The following is a 24282-nucleotide window of genomic DNA, read 5'->3' as shown; positions in this document are numbered from 1 at the left end:
AGACATTTTTATGTATATCCTGAGTGGTACTAATAATGTAATAAACTGCAGTACATCAATATTCACCTCTGACCTGTATCAAAATAATGGATTAATAAATTATTTGGTGCAAATAACTGACTTTGTTGGTCTTTAATCTCTTTTCAGATCTTAAAAAATATAAATAAATCTTACTTTTTGTTATTATTGAGAGACACATTTTCACTTTTTAAACAGATGTAAGTACTAAAAACTACCAAAACCACCACCTGGTTTTGTTTCAGAGTAGCCTGTGACTGTTATTTACTGTAACACAACACAGAAGTAACATGTACACATCTATTGTCCAGCCACAAACAACATAAATCAAAGTGCCACAGTTTCAAAAGGCAAAGATGTGCACTGAGGTGTACTTTTTTTTTCAAAATGAAGTCATGACCGTTTGATTTATGGTCTTCAGTTTGTTTTCACTGCTAATTTATGCAGGTTGGGTCACCTGCTTGGTGACAGAGCTCCTCCTGCTTTGAGAAGATCTAAAGACAAAAAAAAGGCTAAATTGTGTTTACTTACAAAGCAACACAATGCCGAACTAAGTCATACTGATATTTTTGTCCTGAGATAACTGATAGCTAATATGCTGATGTTCAATATTTTTACAGTGTACCTGCTAATAAAGTTTTGCCCAAAAGTTGAAAAAGCCTCAAAAGTTTCATTAAGACCCACATGAGTGACTGAAAATCAACAGTATGTTGAGCTTTAAGATTAAGAACTAATTGTACTGTTTTGGCCAAATTAAGTAATCAAATCAGCCTTTACTGTCTGCTTTCAGAGGTCTGATTAGTACCTGGAACGAGTTGCTGCAGAGTCTAAATGCCTCAATGTTTGGATAAAATGACAGATATGCAGAAGCAACATTAAAACTGTTCATCAGTGTCGTTTTGTTGCAATGCAGCAACAAAGCAACAACTATAAATGAACTTTGTGGGTCAAAACAGTGGAATTTGTGAGAATTTCTACCAACTGTTGGTTCTGAAATTACAATATTAACTGTCTGGATAACAGAACTGCAGCCTTTGCAGTGCAGAAATACACAAACACACTCACAATATGAAAAAATGTTTTAAATCAGCAACACAAAGTCTGTATGTAACAAAAAGTATTTTTATTTATCAAAAATGAAAAAGAAAAAAATCACAGTGGAAGATGGATCTCCTGAGAGATCTCAGCTAATATAACTACATTTCATGTTGACATCCTAGTTAAGAGCATTTACCCCAAAACATCCATTCATCTGCGTAGCAACCATAGACTGTATATAAATATATATAATAGATATATAAATATATCTTTATATACAGTCTGTGGTAGTGACGTTACATAAAAATGGGATACAGGATGAAAAAAACAAAACAATAAAAACGGGGAGTGTTATAAAGACAAAAAGTTGAGAAATTTCCTTTCACCTGAGGGTTCAGACTTACATCAACCTACCAGTGCTGTTATCTGGGGACCAGTGATGCATAGACTTAACAATAAGGATGCAATATCGGTCATTCACTAAATACTGAAGATCTTAAGTGCAGCGCTGCATATCACAACTAAAAATAAGACACAGACTTTATTCTAAACACAGCAGAGAGCTAAATTGATCTGAATACCCCGTTTATCAACAGGAGGGAACTAAAGCTGCGACTAACATCGTCAAATGTCTTGTTTTTATCCAACTAACAGTCTTAAAACAAAAGCTATTCAATTCACTGAAGCAAAAAGCAGAAAATTCTTACTTTTGAGAACCTGCAATTATCAAATGTTGTTTTTGCTTTTAAAAAAAACTTAATCTCATAATCATTAAAATGCTCAAAATCGTTGCAGATTTCTTTTAATAATAATAATAAAAAAAAAACCCATTGCTGCTCTAAGAGTGAATAAAAATGTAAAAGCTGTAAATTAATAATTATTTGTCTCAAAGTGAATCATAGTACATTGTTCATGAAACCAAAACTGTTAAGCTTTTTTTTTTTTTTTTTGGAAGATTTTGTTCCTCCACTCTGGTGTTAAGGATCTTTAAATAAAAAAATAAGTTGGGACCATGTGAGTCATTAATCTCACTGTTCTTTCATAAGACTTGATCTGACAGGCAGTAACATGGTTTGGATTTAAGTAAATACTTGTGTGTGTCAGATGAATGAATGTAGTTATCTGAGCTGGATAGAGGCACAGGTAGAATTCATCAGTGTCATACAGTAACCCTGTTCGAGATGCATTAAAGAACATATTTCAATATCAACAGTGTGTCCTTTCGTTCTCTTTGAGACATTTCAGAATCACAAAAAAAAAAAAATACATTTTTGTGCAATAGCTACGTTTGAGGATAAGGCTGGCGTTATTGTATATCTCCCTCATGTCAACAAATCCCATGAAAAGACTAAAAACATGCAATGTGTTTCTAAATACAGTACATACCTACGCTGTTCATATCTGTGGCACTAAACCCACATTAGTTCCTACTAAAGATGTAAATCTTTCAAAAGATTTTAAAGGCTCAGTAATTTCCTAAAACAGCTGGGCACTGTGGTAGAAAATGTTACTTAAAGGATAAAACTGGTCATTTTCTATATTTTTCTTATTGTCAACAAATCTCATGTGCAGAATCAAACCAACAAGTATTGTGTGTGTATCCAAAGCCTGATATATCTTATTCCTCTGTGCTGTAAACCTCTGTTGTCCAAAAACGATTAAAAACACGTCACCTAGTGCAGCGGTGCGGCTCATTGACCTGTTTTATTTTTATTTTTTTATAGTTTTAGAGGTCAACGACACAGAGGAATAAGATATATCAGGCGTTGAATACACACACAATACTTGTAAATTGATAATTTCATTATTGGTTTGGCTCTACACATCAGATTTGCTGACAATAAGAATCACCAGCTTTATCCTTTAAACAGGAGACATTTGTCGGGAACTATTTTCTGCTGCGGATTAATACACATCACGTGTTCTAGTGAGTATTTACAGCAGCAGGGCGGTGTATGTGTCGACTCAAAATAAAATACAGTGTGTGTGTGTTCTTGGTAATGAAGGGACTTGTCACCCAGAGCAACAACATGGCTCACCGATGTGTTTTTAATCATTTCTGGACAACAATGGCGTAGAAGACTTTAAATGCCTAAATGAAAACAAATCAACCAGACATAAAGTAAAAAGACATGCAATGTTTTTTGCATTAATATATATTGTATTTCACTTATGTCTTGGATTAATTTTCATTTAGGCGTTTTAAATCTTCCGTACAACTCAGGAAAAAGACATATCAGGCTTCAGCTACACAGACAACATTAGTAGGATCAATTCATCGTTAGGTTTTAGTCTTTTCATTGGATTTGTTGACTGACAAAATATCGGCAGCCTTATCCTTTAAACATGTGTGTATTAGTCATGTCAACTTATTCATTCAAACTGATTACTATCTGGCTCGTCTGCAGCAGCCACAGATCTGAATGAAGAAAGCTTCTTACTTTATTTTAAACCTACAAATAAAAATGTAAAAGGAAACATTTAAAAATTTAAAGAAATGTCAATGTACGCCATCATCACCGCTGCAGTAATCACCTCACTCACTCACAACACACATCATAAATAGCAACAGCATGTAAAATAATGCCATCTCAAAAAAAATTCCTTTTATACAGACCACCACTTCCCTGTCCTTTGTGGAAAAAAATGTAAATATAATGTAAATATAAAAATGTAAACAAACTGGCGGCGAGCTGAAGCAGCTCCCTCCAGTCAAGTGTCTGAAAACTAAATCTTCTCTCGCCAGGTTTTGGGGGGAAAAACGTCCGACTCCGCAGTTCTATGTTTTCAGGCACTGGTGTCTGAGTTAAACCAGTCGAGGGACCGTCATCCCGAGAGAGGAGATGTTCTTTTGCTCCGTATGAAGAGCAGCAAAAAAAAAACAAAACATTTCTATGCTTCTACCAACTTGACGACAGCAGCGTTAGTAGTGTTGCACTGAAAGGCGGGAAACGCGGCAACGGATGTTCGGCTGCTCGTGTCACCCCGAAAGATCTCGGACGACGTCTTTTCTGCATCCAAAAGCGAGAGAGAAGTTGTCGACGTCGGCCATGTTTCTCTGCTTAGAGAAAATTCATCCCGTTTCAGCTGTTTAATCCACCGAAGTCCTTTACAAAAACACGTGTCTTGGCTTTTGTTTGGTTTCATGTAATCAAGCGACATGTCTCTGTAGCTCAAATAGTTTGTTAAATCTTATATTGTTCAGATTTTAATAATCAGCACTTTCACAATTTTATATTTGGGAGATTTTTTTTTTTTTTGTTAGACAACAAGGAGTGATGTGGTAGAATCCTGCAGTGCAGTGAGAGGTCAAAGGTCAAAGGTCACTCTGAGTCGGACAGGACGATGATCTCATCCGGGTCACACTGGGTGGCCACGTTGACCTGGAAACACAGACAGTGGCGCAGTTAGGAGGTGTGTTATCATGACATTTCTACATTTATACCAAGATAATCTTTATAAATCTATCTATGTAGGGCTGCAACTAACCATTATTTTCATTATTGATTAATCTGTCAGTTATTTTCTAGATTAATCAATTAGTCGTTTGATCTATAAAATGTCAGACAATGGTGAAAAATGTCAATCACCATTTCCCAAAGCCCCAAAAACGCAACCTAAGATGTCTTGTTTAGTCTCAACCAACAGTCCAAAACCCAAAAATATTCAGTTTACTGTCATAAAGGACTAAATAAACCAGAAAATGTTCACATTTAAGAAGCAAGAACCAGACAATTCTTGCATTTTTTCTTTAAAAAAAAACTCAGAATGATGAATCTTTAATAGTTGGCAATTAATTTTCTGTGAATCAACTCACTGATTAATCAACTAATCGTTGCAGCTCTACATCTACGTGTCCTCACCTTGTTTTTCTTGGGAGGCGGAGTCGACTGTGAACTGCTGACCAGTTCCTGGGTTGGAGTGTCTGCTCGGGTGGACTCTGCCTGCTGTGGAGAATTGCAGCTAAACACACCCATATCCAGAGGGATGTCTACCTCACTGAGGAGGGAAGAAGAAGGGGATGTCGAGCGGGATAGAGGAAGAAAGAAAAACACGGGGAGTGAAAAAGAGAAGAGGAACAATCGTTTATTCTGTTCTCTCATATGCATATTCATACTGCTTCATCCTGTTGTTCCTACGATATTAGAATGAGTGACACTGAAGCATTGATTATCTTTGTTGTATCTGATCCGATATTTATTAAATTTATACATATTCTCCGTGACACGCAGTCCTAATCTAACCCCAGCGAGCCTTACCTGTCATGGATGATGATGTGCTTCGTTTTGTGGGACTTCTCTTGTGTAATTTCCTCCCTCTTCCTCTTCCGGCCCCTCGTAGTCCTGGGGCTCGGCGGAGGCGACGTGCCGTTGGTGGTCTGAGTGTCACACATTTCTACGATCACTGGCGGTAACGGGGGCAAAGAAACCCCGTTGGCTGCTACCGGGGAGACGTCCGCGGGGTCCTTGGCGACTTCGCTGGTGCTTACCAGCATGACGGAAACTTGACTGGAGGAATCCACCAGCTCCTCTACTCCTGCAAGGTTACCGTTAGACAACAGCGTCTGGTCGTCCGTCTGCACGGGCTCTGATTGGCTGGGGCTGTCTCTAGGGGAGGACATGTCAGACAGCGGAGAGATGCGGGACTTGCTTTCATCAGAGAGAGGACTGAGTTCGGTGGTGACCGGCTCTTTATCCTCATCTTTCACGCTTCCTTCCCCCCCTGCGGAAACGCGTCCCGACAACTCGCCTGACTGTTTGTCCTGGTTGGCGTCGTCACCCGCTCGCTCCGACTCGTTACTGTCGTCTTCCTCGTTCTCGTCATCGTCTATAAAAAGAGGAATATTAACGTGAGGACATATTTTCTGCTCGTCTCTACCAACCCTCGTATGAGCGTAACTATCGATGATACAAGCGGTCAATATAAACTCTGGTTACTGGACGACGGTTTAAACAATCGTCCCTTAAGGATTCTGTTTTCATCATTACATATGCAGGTATGCATTTCTCATGTGTGTCATTTCAACACCTTCATAACGAGCTCGAGCTGTGAATTATGAAATCATTTCCAGCTGCTGCTTTGAGGGGTTAAGACACACTTGGATGAGTCAACCTCGCTGTGATAAAGGCCCAAGAAGAACTTATGAAAACCTCAAATGACAGACAAGGTAATTTATTACTGTTTAGTTTTGTAAAACTTTCTCATAACCCATGAAAGCTTAGATTATGTGCATGACGTCATCTCAGTATTAAGTCTATGATACAAGTTGTCATGTTAAAAGAAAGAGACACTAATGTGCTCATCTACAGACAAACACATATATTACACAATGAAATTTCCAAACTGCAACCTCATAATAATAATAATTAGCCAGATTTTCATGTATCATTGTGCAAAAAATACTTGGGGACACTGATTGGACACATCCTTAATATTATATTACTAATATTGTTCCTCAAGTAATGTTCTCAAACTACAGCTTCATGTCAATCACAAGTTTTACGGTTACAACAGATTTTTTTACACCTACAGCAGGATTTAGGAAACAGGAAACATGTTTCAAAACAATGTTTCAGAAATATGTAGTCGTCATTGTTGACAGTGGCAGGAAAACCAAAACTGGATTTACCAGCAAAACTAGTTAAACAATTATTTTCATTATCGATTAATCGGGTCGATTATTTTCTCGATTAATTGCTCGGTCCGTAAAATGTCAGAGAATAGTGAAAACTGTCACCATTTCCTCTCAGAACCCGACACGTCGTGCTCAAATGTCTTGTTTTGTCCCGCCCAAATATATTTCAGTTTACTGTCATAGAAGACTAAAGAAGAATCAGATCATTTGGACACGATGATTCATCCAATATCAAAATATTTTATTAATTTTCCGTCGATCGACTAGTCGTTGCAGCTCTGATTGAAACTACATCTCCGTTCTAACCTGGTCCGTCCTGCTGGGTGCTGGCCTGGATCTCCTCTTCTATGTCTGGATCTGATGATTCATCATCTTCATCGTCATCCTCCTCCTCCTCCTCCTCCTCTTCTTCTTCTTCCTCTTCTTCTTGTTGTTGTTGTTCGTCCTCCTCCGCCACTCCATTCACCCCTTTAGTGCCTTCTCGCTTTTCTGGTTTGTTGCCCTGAAAGCACGATGTGTGGCGGCCCGGATAGCCAGGGAGAGAGGAAGAGGAGGAAGAGGAGGGGAGAAAGAAAAATAACAGAACTGTCAGAAAAATGATACATTTCAACGTCCTATTTTCACATCCTGATCAGCGGTGCCTGTGTTCTTGCTGCTTGAAGGACCGTAACTGTGTTTTTTATGAGTTTTATCCCATTTTTTTTATAAAAGTTGCTGCTGTGAGATTCATCATCAAACGGATGTTGCCTGTTATTTTTATACAAGTTATATAATATCGTTGAGAAAATTCTGCCACTACAGCGCATTCATGTGCTGATAGGAACATTAGTTTCATACATATATACGAGCAGACGTGGAGGAACCAAAAAAAAAAAAACATGTGAATCTCTGACAGCAGAAGAAGCCTGTGATCGTTCTCACACCTCTTTCTCTTTGCTGTTTTTCTCCTGTCGTTTGGTCCTCTCCTGCTCCTCCGTGTCCTCCTGTTTCACAGCGTACTTGTTGATGACTTCCTCCAGGTGGGACATGGCCACTTCTCTGTTCGACCGCAGCTTCCGCAGCAGCGAGGAGTCCGACAGTGCCGGGTCTATGGCTTTAGAGGGAGGAGGATAAATGAGCGTGAGATGAGAGGTGGATGATTGTAAAGCCAAACAGTTTCGTGTTACGTATGTTTTTAAATATTGAATTTTTATCAAAGGCTCTAAACTGTAGAGACTTGGTAGATCTTAGAACAAGTTATGAATAAAGTCAAAATCTGAATTAAGTATCCAAAAATTTATTGAGCTGCTGTAGTGAGCGACTGAAAATGTGTAGCACACTTTGTTTGAAAAGAACTATGAAAAATGTATGAGGATGATTCACTGTTATTAGTACCGTAGTGATATATTGTGGTCAAATATTACTTTCTGATGTCAAATTGGTCGTGAGGCACAATTAGTTGTGGAGCTGCGACGACAAGTTTTATTAATCGATCTATTTTGATAATCGATTAACCGTTTCAGTCATTTTTTTTTAAGCAAAAATGCCAAATATTTGATTGTTCAAGCTTCTCAAGAGTGAAGATTTGCAGTTTTTTCTGCTTATATGTGACAGTTAATCGAATATGTTAACATTTTAGACGATTAGTCAGACGAAACAAGCAAAATGAAGACAACACCGTGGCTTCTAGACCAATCGGTTAATAGACACATTGAGAAAAGAATCTGCAGATTAATTGATAATGAAATCATTGGTTGCAGCCTTAATTAGTTGTTGCTTAAGCCTACAGCTTTTCAGTAACTACCATTTTACTGTGTCTTTGTTTTTCGCCAGGCCAAAATAAACGTCAACGTGTCAACAATTCCAAACCCTTGAATCGGACATTTTTCCATTAGTTTAACGTTGAGCTTGTGAGCTGCAAAGGTCCTTAAAGGTTTGTTCTCTTTTGTCCAAAGAAAATAAAGGTTCAGTGTGGTGTATTCACCATATATTTACTCACTTTAAGCTCAAACTGTTCCAAATATAAGTAAAGAGTCATTTTAAAGTAGTTCCCGGTCAGAGTGACTATATCAGGCTATTACCGGGCTTGTAGTGGTCAGTGAGATGTGAGCCAAAGTTGTACACCAGGTCCAGGTGACGTCTCTCTTGCATTTGGCTCCCGGTCTCTCTGAAGGCCTCCTGGGCGATCTGGTTCAGCTGCTTTCTGCTCAGGCAAAGGTTGTGTCGCTCGTTGACGCGCAGCACCTGCTGGAGGATGTCTTGGTAATCCGGAGGGTTCCTCTGGGCCTCGGGACTGTTGATGAAACGCTCGATCTGAAAGGAAGGAGGGCACGGGGTCGGGAGGATATCACATTGACTCTCAGCGGCACAGTAATACAGAATTCTGCAGTATTTGCTCTCGGTTTATTTTGACTCTTCATTACTGACTTGTACTGGATTTATTTTATGAAAAACTGAAGCATACGGCCGTGTGAACAATCATAGTAGTACCAAATCAAATAACTCTACTACTGCAACCCCCCTGATACCCTAACCACAGTCCATATCTCCTCTGTAGACATATGATTATATCTTTGTGTTATATCCTGTGTGTCTTGTTTTTCTGTTATATAGAAATGCACAAAAAACTACTATTTATGCTACTTTCTATCAACTTTTTCAAGTTCTGTTATTCTGTGTTTTGCACTGTAAATGTTTTTAAACTGATGATTCAACATGTGAGATGATGAGGATGATGAGGATGATCATGATGAGGATTTATCAGCTCATGTAAAGTCATTGTATGAAGTTGAACTCTACATCAAGAGGAGCTGGTTATGGCTGAGAGCGGTAGAAGTCATCGCTAATATCTACTAAAGAATTACTACACGGTTACAGTAACTTGACATCTAAATATGCTGATGATATTATAATTATTGTCACCTGTGTTAACGTTCAGACCCAGATTACATAAACACGCATTGACCCAGTTACACCAATCAGGGACACTTATAAAACAGCCAGCTCACCTTCCTGTTGATCTCAGGATATCGAGTGCCGCTGTAACCGATCCTCTGCTCGATGACTCGGCCTGTTAACGTGTTGCAGCCCTTAAGCTCACACAGCTTTTCGTAAATCTTCATCATCTGGAAGAGGAGAAGCGTTAGCGAGGGGAGAAGCGTGACCCCGCCGTCACACAACCAGGCGTGAAGAGTCTTTTGACAGCTTTAAATTTGTGACCGCACTGACCCCATTTTCTCACCTTGCGTTTAAGCTTGTGCTCCTGGATGTACGAGGAGTCCTCAGCTCCCAGGTCGTCTAAACTCAGGTCAGCCTGCTGCAGGCGGCGGATCTCGTCGTTGTACACCTTCAGCAGGTTCTCCAGGTACGCTATCTGAGAGACGATTGGGAGCAGATGGGCAGAGTTTAAGCGTACGGCCCCGGTATTGTTTATTTTTTTACAAGCTGTATCTTTAGAGTGAAAGCAAAAAGAAGAGAAGACACTTGCATTTCAGTGTGTATAGAAACATGAAACACATTTCGATTAGTCATATGAGACTTTGTTGTGTCATTTTCAGAGTCTGCAGGCCTGGATCTGCTACAGTTTGAAACTGTACAGATACTGAAGGAAAAATCTGTAAATATTAATGTTGATGTTAATAGTGTGGTGAGATATTAACAGCATCACAGCTCAAAGTCTGATACATTTATGAGACAAAGAGCTGCAACTATCAGTCGATCAGACAACCAACAGAAAACAAATCTACTATTTTAATGATGTAATAATTGTTTTAAGGATTTTTTTAAGCACAAATGTAAAACATTTACTGGTTTCAGATTCTCACATGTGAGGATATGAAGCTTTTCTGTGTCATACATGATAGTAAATTAAATATCTTTGGATTCTGGACTGTTGATCAGACAAAACAAGAACCTATAACAAGCATTTTTTAAAAATGATTTCAAAGACAAAACGATTAATCGAGCAAAACAATCAGCAGATGAATTAATAATGATCGAAATAAATCTAAATGAATCGTTAGTTTCAGCCTTATGAGGATAAAAGAAATCCATCACAAGCACATTTACTGCAGTGAACTGAATGAAACACGTCAGAATGTTATGTGTAAGAGCTCAGATATCATTTGACCTTTCCTTTATATCAACCTGACTACAACGTTATGTACCAAGTCAAGTTTTATTTATGCATATTTATTGATTGCCTTTATTAATCTGCTATTTATCTATATGCATCTGCTATACTTTTTCCTTTCTAATGTGATTTTCTCTTCTGTTCTTATATGAACATCACTTCATAAACACTGAAGCAACTTTTGATAAGTGCCAAACAACAAAACATATAAAGATTATAATCAGCAGCTGAATTATCTAAAGGTCACACCCACTAGTGTTCAACACTAACCTGTTTCCTGGATGCCCTCTTTGCCTTTTTCTCTGCTACCTGTTGCTCCTCTTTATCGTTCTCCTGCGGCCCTGAGGTGGAAGGTTGCTCATCTTCTGGCTTCCCCTCTTCTTCCTCCTGATCCGCCTTAACTTTAGTCTTGTCTTCGCTTTTGAGCACAACAGAGGTAGAGGGGCAAGAATTTGATGTTGAGGTAGAAGGCCCAGGCTCAACCTTGGTGAGGATCTGCCTCTTCTTGGCTGCATGCTGCCTGAGTATGGTGCACAGTTCGTTGATGTAGACAAAGGTTTTGGAACGGTTGGCCTGAGCACGAGTCAAACATCGCCCCAAGGCGTTCCTGAACTCCACGGATGACAGATAGTCAGGGGAGGCCTTGTCATGCTTGGTTTGGAGGAAGGTCAAGACCTCGGGGCAGTCCTTGGTGAGAGCTGAGCAGTGCTCCACGAACTGGGAGGGAGGAGAAAAGAAAACAAGGGGGATGAGGAGACAAAGTGGAACGTATGATCAGGATCGGCACAGGGGAGAAAGATGACAGATGACAGATGAAGGAGGGCGTGGGGTGAGGAAGGCAAAACGTTTATAAGAACACACACAGCAACAGGACATCGTGATTCAGGTTTTTCCTGTTCACCTTCGGTTTCAGTGTATTGCCAATATCAACACTCTTGTCTTACGACTGATATCAATAGCTGAAAGGATAAGTTCAGGTTTTTTAAAGTCTGTCTTATACAGTATTGATGTGCCATTATGTACGTGGAAATTGGTCTACACTGTAAGAAATGGGGGGCCAAAATCTGCATCCCTCGTTCTATGGAAATATGCATCCCAAAGTTTGGCTGAAGCTATAAAAGTCATAAAAGTCGCATCTTCCAAAGTTACAGTTTAGTATGAAATTCCCTCTTTTTGTTTCCGTAGAGTTCCTCGCTGAGTTGTAGCAGAGGGACACATTCTGCTAGTGGTGGCCTTTATGGGATTTTCTTCAGATTTGAGAGCTGAAGCATTTTTGAAGTCAGTGTTTTTGGACGCTGATATTTTGGTAACAACACGCTCCAACTCTTTGAGAGTTTAGGAGTTGATCTCCAGCTGTTCTTTTATGTCCTCCAGACAAGACCCGACATGGTTCAGTCTGTGACATGCGAGTAAGACGCCGGTTCTGGCAACAAATCTACTCGTGAATACCAGGATGTATCACTCCGCAGCTTTACAAGGAACGTTCTGGAGGAACAAAAATATGGAATTTCACTCTAAACAGATTTTAACTTCAACTAACTCGGTTTAGCTAAATGAAGGTGCTGAAGCGTCGTTAGTGTCCTGCTGAACCTCCCCATGCATATTTGCACAGAACAAGGGCTGCAGATTTTGACCCCCATTTCTTACAGTGTAGTGACATTTAGAGAGAATAGCGTCAGGGTCAGTATGTAGAGTAGGAGTTGTTAGGGCAACCAAGATCGATTTCCACATAACGGCACATCTGTATTGTATTAAGACAGATTTGAAAAAACCAGAACCTATCCTTGTAGACAGTCGTCTTGCACATCTGCAAAAGTGCTGGGAGCAAAGATCGACGCTATAAAAAGTAAAAGGGCAACGTCACATTGGAATTCGACCTCGCTTATGAGAAAGGCTGCACGGTGACAGCCTGCTTGGTGAAAATGTCAATAGGACTTTCTTCAAAAAGGAGCTTTTAATTCCAGCACGTATTAATTTACATTATTATAAAATATCACAAATGTCACCAGGTTGAGAGATTACCACAGCTACCGGCCAAATGTTAGGATAATTTGGGCTGCACATGTACATTTGTTGTGTTGTTGCAGCACTAAATGATCTAGATGGTTTGTAGAGAAGTAACAAAAGATAGTGGGTTTTAGAGATGACCAGCTACTTTGACCAATGGATGAGACAGTCAGCTTGTGCCTTAAATGTAAACTCACCTCAGTGAACAACCTCTGATTCTCTGCCTGCAGAACATGCGCTTGCTTCGTCGCTGAGGCAAAAGGTGACTGGGTGATGTGGGTAGGGACAGGCTGTTGAGCTTTGAGCTGCGAGACCTTTTTGACCTGAACCTTAGGAGACGAGGTGGAGGCAGAGCAAGAGGGTTGAGGAGTCTCCTCTTCATCATCATCAAGAACTATGATCTTATCCGCCATCGAGGCGGGGGCCACCGTCACCCAAAATGTCAGGTGTTTCTGCTTTCAGAAAATACAAACAAGGAGGATTTTTATCAGAGCGACGGATATGTTCAGTCAGTTTGAGCAAAAAAATGCATTTAAAGGTTTACCTGAAGCTTCTATGAGGCTTCAGCAGTCTGAGTTACTCATATCAAGTAGATATCTGCCACATTTATAGTCTTTTTAGCATCAAATTCCTTCTTTGTGTTTCCCTGTTGTGCTGTAGTGGAACTATAGTAACAAAAAGAGCAAGCAAGTTTATTTATATATCACATTTCATACACAGAGGCAATTCAAAGTGCTTTCCATAAAAATAGATAAAAGAACAGAGCAAAAAGAGGGACTTTGGCACTAAAAAGACATGTCTGAAAACATTAAAAGATATCTACTTAAGGACTGAAAATTCACCTGTTCCCCAAAGCCTTTGACTGAACACTAACTTAGACCTCAGCTTTTACTACTAGATGTGTTTTATGTGTTTACAACTGTCTTGTAATTTCTATTGTGCTTTTACATGTGTGTCTATATACATTTTTCATTTGACTGTTTTAATAGTTATTTTATTATCCTCACATTTGTGTTTTTATTTCATAACTTAAATTGTTTCCGCTACAATATTATTTTTTATTTACTGTAATGCACTTTGAATTGCCCTGGTGCGAAACGTGCTATATAAATAAAGTTGCTTTGCCTCGATTTGACTAAGTTGGACGGCTGAGGCTTCATATTAACTTCAGATACACTGAACTGTGGATTTTGTCCCCCATCTCTTAGCCTAAGTGAAGGGATCTTCTAATGGTCTGTATGAACAGGAGGAATGATTACAGCAAGAAAAAACTGTTTAAGTGTTCGTTTGGGTACCTGACTATTGTCAGACTTGGAAAAAACACAGAGAAGCATGATCATATGTTCAGGAAATTTGCCATATGATGCTTTAATACTGCTGCTTCACTGATGAGCAAGTAAAGAAGCCATTTAACATCAACATTGTCTTGTCTGTGCTGTAAGAACTGAAACTTACAGTCAGACAACAATACGGGCGCTTCCCTGTAAATTTATAAAGTGAAACTAAAACTGTGAAGCTTGATGACACATATATTTCAGACAGATTAGAAATACAAAAAAACACATAATCAATCGTTAAGAAAGAAATGTCAACACTGTCACACATCATAACACACTCAAACATATACCGACCTTTTTGTTTATGAGCTGTTTGACGTCAAAACAATGTTCCACAATGCATCGTTTAAATTCTGAGTTAGTTAGCTGGCATTAGCATTAGCTAGCTAGTTAGCGCTGTGACTTTGCTAAGTAACAAAAAAGGCGAACCAGAGAAAAAAAGCCCGCGTACCGTTTGTTACTATGTCGCTAGCTAGACGCACAAATCCGATGAGCTCTACATAATCTTACTTTTAATCACATACACTTTCTGTTTACCAAAACAATGCTCATCGCTTCGGCTATGTGGTCGACTCGAGATCGAAAATGTACCCGCTCAGCTCCTTTCAGCGTCAATGCCTCTGATTGGTTGATAGATGCTCGCCGTTGAGTAACGTCGTTTGCTATTGGTTGACATGCTCCCGTTGAATACGTCGATATATTAAAGCGATATTGTAAAACTACAAACATTCAGGCATTACATAAATAACAATAATAATAATCATTATTATTATATGAATATGAATACAAACATACAAAATGAATATTATAATATTAAACATCATAATTGATATTAAGTAATGACAATTTAAAAAAAGATTCCTACATACATACATTTGAGTTCAAGCATTAAAAATATTATCAAAACAAATATAAAAAGATATATATAAAAAAAAAAAAAATCAGAATTAGAATCAGAAACTGCTTTATTGTCAAGTTAGCCTAACACATACTTGGAATTTCCCTTGTTTTGGTGGTTAAAAGTCAAAAAAAAAAAAAAAAAAGAAAAAGAGAAAAGACAATTACATACACAAAGTAAGAGAAAAATACAACTACCACAAAATGTAGATGATTTAACTATAGCAATAAAATTTACAATTCAAATGTGAAATATCAAAAATGTGAAATACCACTTGAAAAAAAAACATATTTTGCAATTAATTTAATTTAAAATTGAAATTAGTTAATCTCCCAACCCTGACAGATTTTAATATTTACATTTATTAATCAATAATTTTAAATCTTTATCATTAATTATAACCAATTGTTTTATCCCTTCTTTAATTTCTATGTATTATTATCTTCTTGATGAGAATCTTACATGTTTTGACTAGGATTCATTAATAATACTCCAAAGCAAAACTCTACATTCACCATGTAGTTTTATTCCGAAAAAGACAGCGTAAGTCAAACATTCTCATTAATGCTAGCTTACATTTTACATCAAAATCAACAGTCAGGTCATCATGAAGGGTTTATTTAGAAAAAAAAAGTCATCCTTGTAGACTTGACAGCAAGAAAAAATATCACATTCATAACAGTCTGTGAAAATACTCCCATATCCCCGTTATGATCCTATCATCAATGTACATGTGAGCATTTTCAGACGATTTGACCCACAATGTGACCCACAGGTGTGATGAACAAGACACTCATTAGCAAACAGGAAACTGGCAGCACGCTTTAAGAAATGTTTTTACTTCCCTAAAAAAGCAGTAACCAATTATGGTTTTTTAAACTCTGACACATCTTTTGGATTTTCTCCTAGTGGAATTGTGTGCTCTGTTTGTACCATTTCCTTCACATTTCCTCCTTCACAACACCTCAAATGAAGTATCTGAGTGAGAGCTTCATTCCTACCACAGTTTGGACAATATACAAATAAAATAAAGTAACATGTGCTGTGACTGTCCTCATGACACACATACACATATATAAAAAAAATTGTCAGAATATACTGTACATACATTATATTCTCTGTATTTACAAAAACAGGATTCAGTTTGTGGGTTTGGACAGTTTAGTCAAACATTGTTTTTTCTGTCCAGGCTCATTAAAATAAGATATTCAGCCTCTCACAGGGCTCAACTCTTTCTATTCCTTCAAAGTTCATTGTTTCGTATTTTTTACTTATTTTATTATTATTATTTTATACTTATTTTTTTACTTATATGCATCATATGAAAGCATTAACACCTCCTTATTGAAGCTGATTTTTCAACACAATTCAAAATTTCATCAAGTTTCTGGATCTTTTCCAGTGTTTGTGACAAGATACTTTAAAAAGGGAAATTCGATAGGAAAACTTTTCAACCTGGACCCTATTTTCCCATCATTTTGTGTCTCAGTGATTAATGAGGACAACAAATTTTGAAATTGGTGCAGTACTGAGTGAGAGAGCTGCAGCAGGCAACTGCTCCCCATCAACGTACGTCCACTAAAAGTGTTTGTTTTTGCCACTGACAGGCTCAGATTGTTATTATAAGTGTCTGACAACATTATGGAGAGGACCGTACAGAGAAATAAAACTTTTTTCTTAATCTTTTGCTTAATCCGGTCTGTTTGTTATCGTGTCTAACCAAGTCTCGCCCAAAGATAAGTCTCATTCTGAAATCCTGCGATAGTTGAGTTGCTGTCAAAATCAGCTACATATTCAGCCATTTGGAAATCGTTCGAATAAAACTAAACTACACTTTCTGTACTCCAACACAACAAACTCCTCCCAGCACTCCTCTCTCCAACTCTGTAACAACTCAACTCTCACAGGATTTCAGAATGAGACTTCTCCTTGAGCAAGATTTGGTTAGACACAACAACAAACAGACCGGATCAAGTGAAAGGTTAAGAAATACTTCTCTTTTTTCTCTGTATGGTGCTCTTCATAATGTTGTCAGACACTTAAAACAATCTGGGCCTGTCAGTGGCAAAAATAAACACTTTTAGTGGACGTACATTGGGGGGGCGCTATTGCCCCGTTGGATTACATTGCCGGCTGCAGTGCTCTCACTCAGTACTGGACCAATTTCAAAATTTTTTGTCCCTATAAGTCACTTAGACACAAAAAGATGGGAAAATAGGGTCCAGGTTGAAAAATACTGAAGTTTCCCTTTAAACAAAAGAAGCAAGTAAACAGTAGAAGGCCAGTATGATATCACAGTTATATCCCTTTAAAGAAGAAAGGATCAAAGTAATATCATAACAGGTATGTTTGGATTAGCATTACTATTTGAGCAAGAATGGAAGAAGTATGAGCACAAGCAAGTTTCCCTATGGATCTGTGAAAAACAACAACTCAAAAGTAAAAGTATATAAAGATTTACCACTATGCAACAAGCTGTAAAAAAAAAATGACATAATTGTCTGCATGAACAAGTGAACAATCACTGCAAAAACTCCACCCAGATATCAAAGCAGACAGGTTAGGTGGTTCAGTGTTGCGGTTTCACAACAGTTGGCTTCTTTCGCTTCTTTACTTCTCTTACTGCAAGTGGAACAAGTTGAAAGTTATTATTGAGAGGAGGTACACAAAGGAGCAGCTGCAGTGTTATAAAATTATATAATTAAAAAAGTGAACAAAATGAACATCTATGTAAACATTTTGACTATTAGTAATAGAAAAAGAAAAGTTACCTTGTCTTTTTTGTCAGCCTCATCTGAGCCTAAATACAGTGAAACAAAATACAACAATTAGATAAAGAAATTAAATGAACACTATACTTGAAATATCTTACTGCATCTTCTTTAAATAGTATAACATGTTAACTCATACTAAATATTTTATGTAAATAATAATGCATCAAGCCTCCTTGAAGTTTGAAATGATTAAATATGTGCAGAACATTAATAAATTCATGACTTATTATCATAACATTTTTCTGGTTATTGATTTTGTATTATTTGCTACCTGAGCCAGTGAAGGTCCAAGAGACAAACTTGATGAGACCGTAGAGCACCAGCGCCACACCAACCATTGCCATGGAGTCCTCAATGGACGGAGTGCTGAACCCTGAGAAGACAAAAGACAGAAGTTTTAATTTATCCACTTTTGTCAAGCTTGATAAAACAATTTATATAACAATTTCACAAAAGGACAAAATTCTGATTACTGCCAACATTTAATACTGCACAAAAGTGTTAAGATTCCCTTATCTCAATTAAAATTAGAATTTAAAAGAAGATGCGTTTTGTTAGTCATGTTTTACTAACCCTTAGCTATACAGTATATGGTTGATGTAGTTGAATACCAGTCATCTCAAGTATATGTCAAAGTCATATAAGATATATTTTCGACTAAATACCTTTAAATTTATAAAACTATGATATTTAGTCTATGGCTGCTGATGCTTTCATATGTGTTGTATGTAACATAGTATTATATGTAATAAGAGGCGCAATGATTAGTCAAGTAATTGATCGACAGAAAATTAATCACCAACTATTTTGATGATTGATTAATCGTTTTGAGACATTTTTTTTAAGAAAAAATTTTCTGGTTTCTTTAGTCTTCTATGATAGTAAACTGAATATCTTTGGGATGTGTTGCTGTTTGGGGGAAGAGAAAACATTTGAGGATGTCAACTTGAGCTTTGGGAAACAGCAATTTTTCACTATTTTCTATTATTATATAGACTACACGACCAATCGATTGAGTAAATAATCGACAGGTTAATCAATAATGAAAATAATCAGTAGTTGCAGCCCTGAATGTAATCCAAACCCAGGGAAGGAAAAAACACTTCATTGGATATGACAACCAAGCAGGTAGAGTTATTCACTGTTCATTAAACTCAGTTAACACAGTCAAATACATTCAGTAAACTGCATCACTTAAGTGTAATGCAAACTTTAAAACCAGGAAAATACAATACAAGACAACATTTAAGCTACAATATATCATAATAACCAAAATCCCACATAATATCTGGTATCACAGTAACAGTTGTATATTGATATATCTCCCTTCTCTAATTCACCCATTGAAACCTTGGCCAGCAGCTCTTAAACATACCGAATTAAGTCTTATTTGTCCTCAGGGCTTGAAGTAAAATATGAATTATAATATTTAGCATCTTGATGGACTTTTTTACCTCAACACTTAATAAAGAAAAATGTTTTTTTGTTAATGTCACAGCCTAATCATCTCTAAAACACAACTTTTCTATCTGTGTTGTTGCCAAAAAAGCTTGATAAATCATTTAATGCCTTTTTTTAAAAAAAACAACCATATCTTCCACATTACCAATGACATTGAGGGTCACGCTGGCCCGTCTTGTGCCTCCGGGATGGACACCCACACAGGTGACCTCTCCTCCTCTGCCCAGGTCCAGCTTGGATGTGTCGAGCTCCAGCCGGGTGCTCTGGCTGAAGGTGCCATCCCAGGCCTGCCTGTGGCCTGTTACGCTGCCGGATCCCAGAGGCCTGGATTTCCCATCGGCATCTTTGAACTCCCAGCTCAGCTCCAGGGAGAGAGGGGCAAAGCCGGATGCGTCACACTGGACAGTCAAAGTCTGGCCAGGAACAGAGATGGGCAGAGGGGAGGGGTGGATGGACAGGGATGGGGGTTCTGGGTAGAAGGGAAAAGAGTGAAGGAGCTTATTAATCTTTTTTCTGAGGCCGTTTAGTTTATTATGTGCTCTCAACTTATTGGTTTATTTCAGTGTCCCTTGAAACCAGATACTAAAGAAAGAGATAATGTCTGAAAGAGTATGAATGCCATCATGGACAAGGACATGAGTTCCCCTGTTAAGCACCTCTAGACTTGCATTAATGCTTCAGGGAGACAAATATTTCCATGTGGTCAAAGAAAAGGATCAGAATAGGAAAAACAATCTAGACATTACCATTTTAAAGCGTGCAAGTTTGTCTTCTGATCACACAACAAAACGCACAATCTTTTCCCTCACCTACAATGTCAAGCTCCACCGCCACCTGAGCCAGAAGGTACGGCAGATACACCGTACAGATGTACGTCCCAGAGTGACGCACTTGAGCCTCCTGCAGGATCAGGGATGCATTTCCCTTCTCGTGCAAACTGTCAAAGTCCAGCGTGGCCCCTTCCTCTTGTGTATCAGCCAAACGGTCTGCCTTGCCGTCGTAAGCCAGAACCAGTCGTCCGTCGCCTCTGAACTGGTAGCGCCACTCGACAGCGAAACCAGACCCAGATAGAGGCGAGGAGGGGTCGACCCAGAAGCCGCAGTCCAGCAGCACCGGTTCCCCGAGTCTGGACTGCACCGAGACTGTTTTACTGGTCACACTCAGGATCACTGAGGAAAGAGACAGTGAGGAAGCTACATTTAAACTACCACTTCTATCTGAGATGAGATAAAAATCATGAATTCTTCACCATCTTGATCATTACCGTTGTACTCTTTGGTTGCTGTAGGAGCACGCATGATGCTGGAAACACCCAGCTGTTGGTTGAGCCCCTGAATGGCTGTTGAAAACCAATCAGCTTGCAGGTATTTGGGGCTGACGGCAGAGTCTGTGAGCGGAGCGACCCATTTGAGGGTGGAGATCTGCGGCAGGAAGGGGTTGATCTCACACTGGGGCTTCTTCACAGAGCCTCTGGGAGGGTTGAGAGAGTGGTGGCAGAGAGTGGCGGCTGGGTCTGAGGACACAGGAGCCAGAACAGTTATATGTACACATTGTAATACGAAAAAGTATGCAGAAAGTTCACACATGTTCACTTTGTACTTTGGGTTATGATCAACCATAACCGCAACATTCCTCTTCTCAAGTCCGGCCGAAATCACAATACCTTTTTTTTCTTTTCAACAAAGTAATTTCTGATAAATATCTAATCAAGTGTAGAAGCCCTAGCTGACAAATTCAAGTTCAAGCCTGGAAGAAAATCAAACAAGTAGGCTAAATAAATAAATGAGGTAAAAGCCATATTTATATTGCTAAAGCTATAATAAGCAAAGAAATCTAAACTATATATGTTTGAGTAAATGACCCTATCAATAAAAATTCACAGAGAAAACAATAGAGAATGCAGAGAGTACATATCTGCTGCATTTGAGTGCAGTACTTGATTAAAAAACAATCAACATCAAGACATCAAGTTATCTCCTTTACACTTTGCCCCCACAATGAAATATATCACAGAAAAACAATTGTAGCTTGAAGTTTAGACAAACACACTTCCAGTAGGGAAAGTCAGTGGAGAAACTGAATAAAGATCTTTCAATAACTATTGTAATGGATGTCTTTAGCAAGGCAGTTTGCACTGTGGTCATATTAGGGGTGAACCAGGGGCAAATGTATGCAAGTCTGAAGGAAATAGGCTACTAAAAAGGTGAAATAATACTCAGGTATAGTAATGATTTTAATTGATCATTAGCACTTATATATCTGTGGAGGCTTATAAATTTCCCTCCAGTAAGAATGCTGCTTCTGAAAACACATTTGCCACACTTACTGTATCTACACACAATGAACAGCAGAGAGCATGGACGCATACACATGTAGGGCTGCAACTAGTGATTATTTTCATTATCAATAAATATGGAGATTATTTCCTGAATTTATCTATTAGTCATTTAGTCTTTAAATGGTGAAGATGTAACCTTAAATGGCTTTCCCCCCCAATCAACAGTCCACAACCCAAAGATATTCAATTTACTGTCATAGAAAACAGAAAGTATATTCATTTAAGAAACTAAAACCCAAGAATTTTTTTCTTAAAATGACTTAAATCGATTAGTCCATTATCAAAATACTAAAATTTTATGTCGATTCACTAACCGATTAATTGTTGCAGCTCAACATACATGCATGCAAAAATATTACCCATATATACAGAAGGCACCATGCATCACTCTCTCACACATCTCAATAAATGTGCAGTTACACATCCCGTTCAGTGTGTCACTCATTTTGAACTAACCGGTAACAAAGTAGACTCTGTCGGGGTCGATGTCGGACGGAGCCTGTTGGGTTTTAGTACTCTGGCTGTGAGCGTCTGTCCCGATGTAAAGCAGTGATTTTTCTTGGGTCGTAGCTGCAGTTAATCCTCCTCCTCGCCCTGCTTTCTCCTGCACAAACCAGCACTCCATCACCGGACAGCTGCTGCTGCAGGCTTTAGAAAAATAGATTTAACAATATATCAGCAATCGATAAAGAACCATTGTGAAACACTGAAGGTTATATTGTACTGTTGGTTGTTGTTTTATGAAACTTTTGTGGTATGTTTGTTTGAGCTGTTTGTGTTTTGTGCCACTTTGCATGAACTTTGTTGTTCAGTTTCGTTTTGTAATGTGTGCATATGTATTGTTGAGTCTTGTGCAGTTTTATTTGTATTTTACTGTTGAGTTTTATGTATTTTAAAAGCCCATCTAGGGACAGGCATTGCTTAGACTATAGATGCAGCAGTATGTGGCATAAGTTCATGCTATATACTTGTCCCTATACAAATAAACATTAAATAAATATATATAGTTCCTAGAAATTTCTATTTACCAGTGAGACACTCCAGTATTTGCCATGAATCAGAATTCAGCTTTGAAGTTTATCTTTCAAAACGTCTTTTTTATTAGAGACCTACAATACATCCTTAAATAAGGTGTGTTATAATAGCAAGGGGGAGTGTAAAACACACAAAAAAGGAATTAAACACCAAGTTAAAAAAAAAACAAAAAAAAAAAACAAAGTATAGAGGTTATTATGACTATAGCACTGAGTGCTACATGCTACACAAGGCCTGGGGGGAATATAAAAAAACTCTGGCAGTTGAAAATAAAAGTTAAACTGTGATCTCTTGGGCAACCATTAAAATTGCGGCTGTTGTTTCCCTAAAGGCTTTCTAAATGTGACATTTTGAAAGACTGGGAGGGGTGATACACTTTTATCATTTTTGTAGGTTCCATCATTTTGTTCTCCTCTTATATCCAGTTTATTCTCCTGATTTTTCATGTAAATGTATACGAGCTTGGAACAAGATGTCTGAGAAAATGGGCAATATTTTCTCAGAAAGTTCTGATTATATTTCCAACTTTTGTTATCTCGCTATATGTTATTTATGTGTTATTTATGAATTTTTGTTGTATTAATCGATTCATTAATTAAAACACCGTGAGCAGTAGACGCTGGGTGTAATAACAGTTTTTCGGCCACGAGAGGGCGCCGTGCACTACGCCCCCCTGAACGCTTCACACCAAACACCCTTTAAATATACCGCGATTTTAGGTTCACCAACGTTAAATAGGAAATGTATATATTGCTAAGACATTATTTAAGATATTTTCCGACGTGAATGGGTCTTATGCAAAATTCGGCATACATATAGTTAAAAGAGAACAACAATTTACTCTTTTTTAATAGCCTGAAATCTCAAGTCAAAGTTCAAGTTGTTTTGTACACTTTCATCCCAAATTATAATAGACAGCTGTTTTTCTATGTTTGGATTTTGCCGAAATGATGTATGACTCCTATGTGAATGCAAAATCTGTTGCAAAAATATTTAATATTCGCCAAATATGCTGCAATAAACGATAAACGGTTAACCCTAACTATGCCCATTTTCTGGCGGAGTCTGGGTTAATTATTTCATTACACGAGAACAAGCTACATCTGGCTTTGGCCTATAACATTAGATATACTTTTAAGCATGAAACTCGTCTGTAGTTTCGCAGCACTGCAGAGCAAAAAGTATCGACAGAAATATCCCAACTTACCTTGGACGAAGCAGGCGACTGCAACCAGAGAGAGTTTGTAAATTGTAGAGAAGTCCGTCATGTTTGTCGGTATTTTTCTTGTGTTTATCTGCTGGTATCAGACAGAAAAAGTGGCGTTTAGATCGGTGGTATTCCCCTTCAACTCCAGGTTCATTTTACTTTCACTTTTAGACACGAGTCAAGTCAGACATAGAAAAAAACCCATGTTCCGGTCGTGATTTCAAAATAAAAACGCCACAATCAACGAGAATCGGAATTATTGCTAAGCAGGTCATCAGTAAATATACAATGAATTTGTCTTGGTGTTGTTGTCAACATTTAATGACCTAAAAGGCAAGTTTATTTGTATGACACATTTTATACATCAGGGCAGTTCAAGGTGCTTTTGCTTTGCATAATTCATTAAAAGAAAGAAAAACCGCA

At 38.1% G+C, this 24282-nt stretch overlaps 2 protein-coding genes across 4 annotated transcripts; both read right to left on the bottom strand.

Moving 5' to 3' along the window:
* Window positions 1-1124: 1124 nt before the first annotated feature.
* daxx (death-domain associated protein) lies at window positions 1125-14765 on the bottom strand. 3 transcript variants are annotated; one of them, XM_067612143.1, is made up of 12 exons: window positions 14441-14765; window positions 13354-13474; window positions 13007-13261; window positions 11073-11519; window positions 9912-10043; window positions 9679-9795; window positions 8752-8983; window positions 7615-7784; window positions 6998-7193; window positions 5316-5883; window positions 4920-5055; window positions 1125-4439 (listed from the first exon to the last, which is right to left on the bottom strand). In XM_067612143.1, exons 3-12 carry the CDS (start codon window positions 13220-13222, stop codon window positions 4380-4382), a joined length of 2274 nt encoding a protein of 757 aa, XP_067468244.1. In that variant the 5' UTR covers window positions 13223-13261; window positions 13354-13474; window positions 14441-14765; the 3' UTR covers window positions 1125-4379. The 3 variants fall into 3 exon arrangements, with proteins under 3 accessions (XP_067468244.1, XP_067468245.1, XP_067468243.1); XM_067612144.1 differs by lacking the exon at window positions 13354-13474 and having other exon boundaries at window positions 13007-13264; XM_067612142.1 differs by lacking the exon at window positions 13354-13474.
* A 328-nt stretch (window positions 14766-15093) lies between these two features.
* tapbp.1 (TAP binding protein (tapasin), tandem duplicate 1) lies at window positions 15094-24056 on the bottom strand. The gene is made up of 8 exons (XM_067612145.1): window positions 23860-24056; window positions 22074-22265; window positions 20544-20792; window positions 20089-20448; window positions 19425-19748; window positions 18090-18191; window positions 17816-17844; window positions 15094-17666 (listed from the first exon to the last, which is right to left on the bottom strand). The coding sequence occupies exons 1-8, from the start codon at window positions 23918-23920 to the stop codon at window positions 17664-17666; spliced, it is 1320 nt and encodes a 439-aa protein (XP_067468246.1). The 5' UTR covers window positions 23921-24056; the 3' UTR covers window positions 15094-17663.
* Between the last annotated feature and the right edge of the window lie 226 nt (window positions 24057-24282).

Source organism: Thunnus thynnus, chromosome 15 (genome assembly GCF_963924715.1).
Source record: "Thunnus thynnus chromosome 15, fThuThy2.1, whole genome shotgun sequence".
In the NCBI taxonomy this organism is placed as follows: Eukaryota; Metazoa; Chordata; class Actinopteri; order Scombriformes; family Scombridae; genus Thunnus; species Thunnus thynnus.
This window is presented reverse-complemented; position numbering and strand designations above follow the sequence as displayed.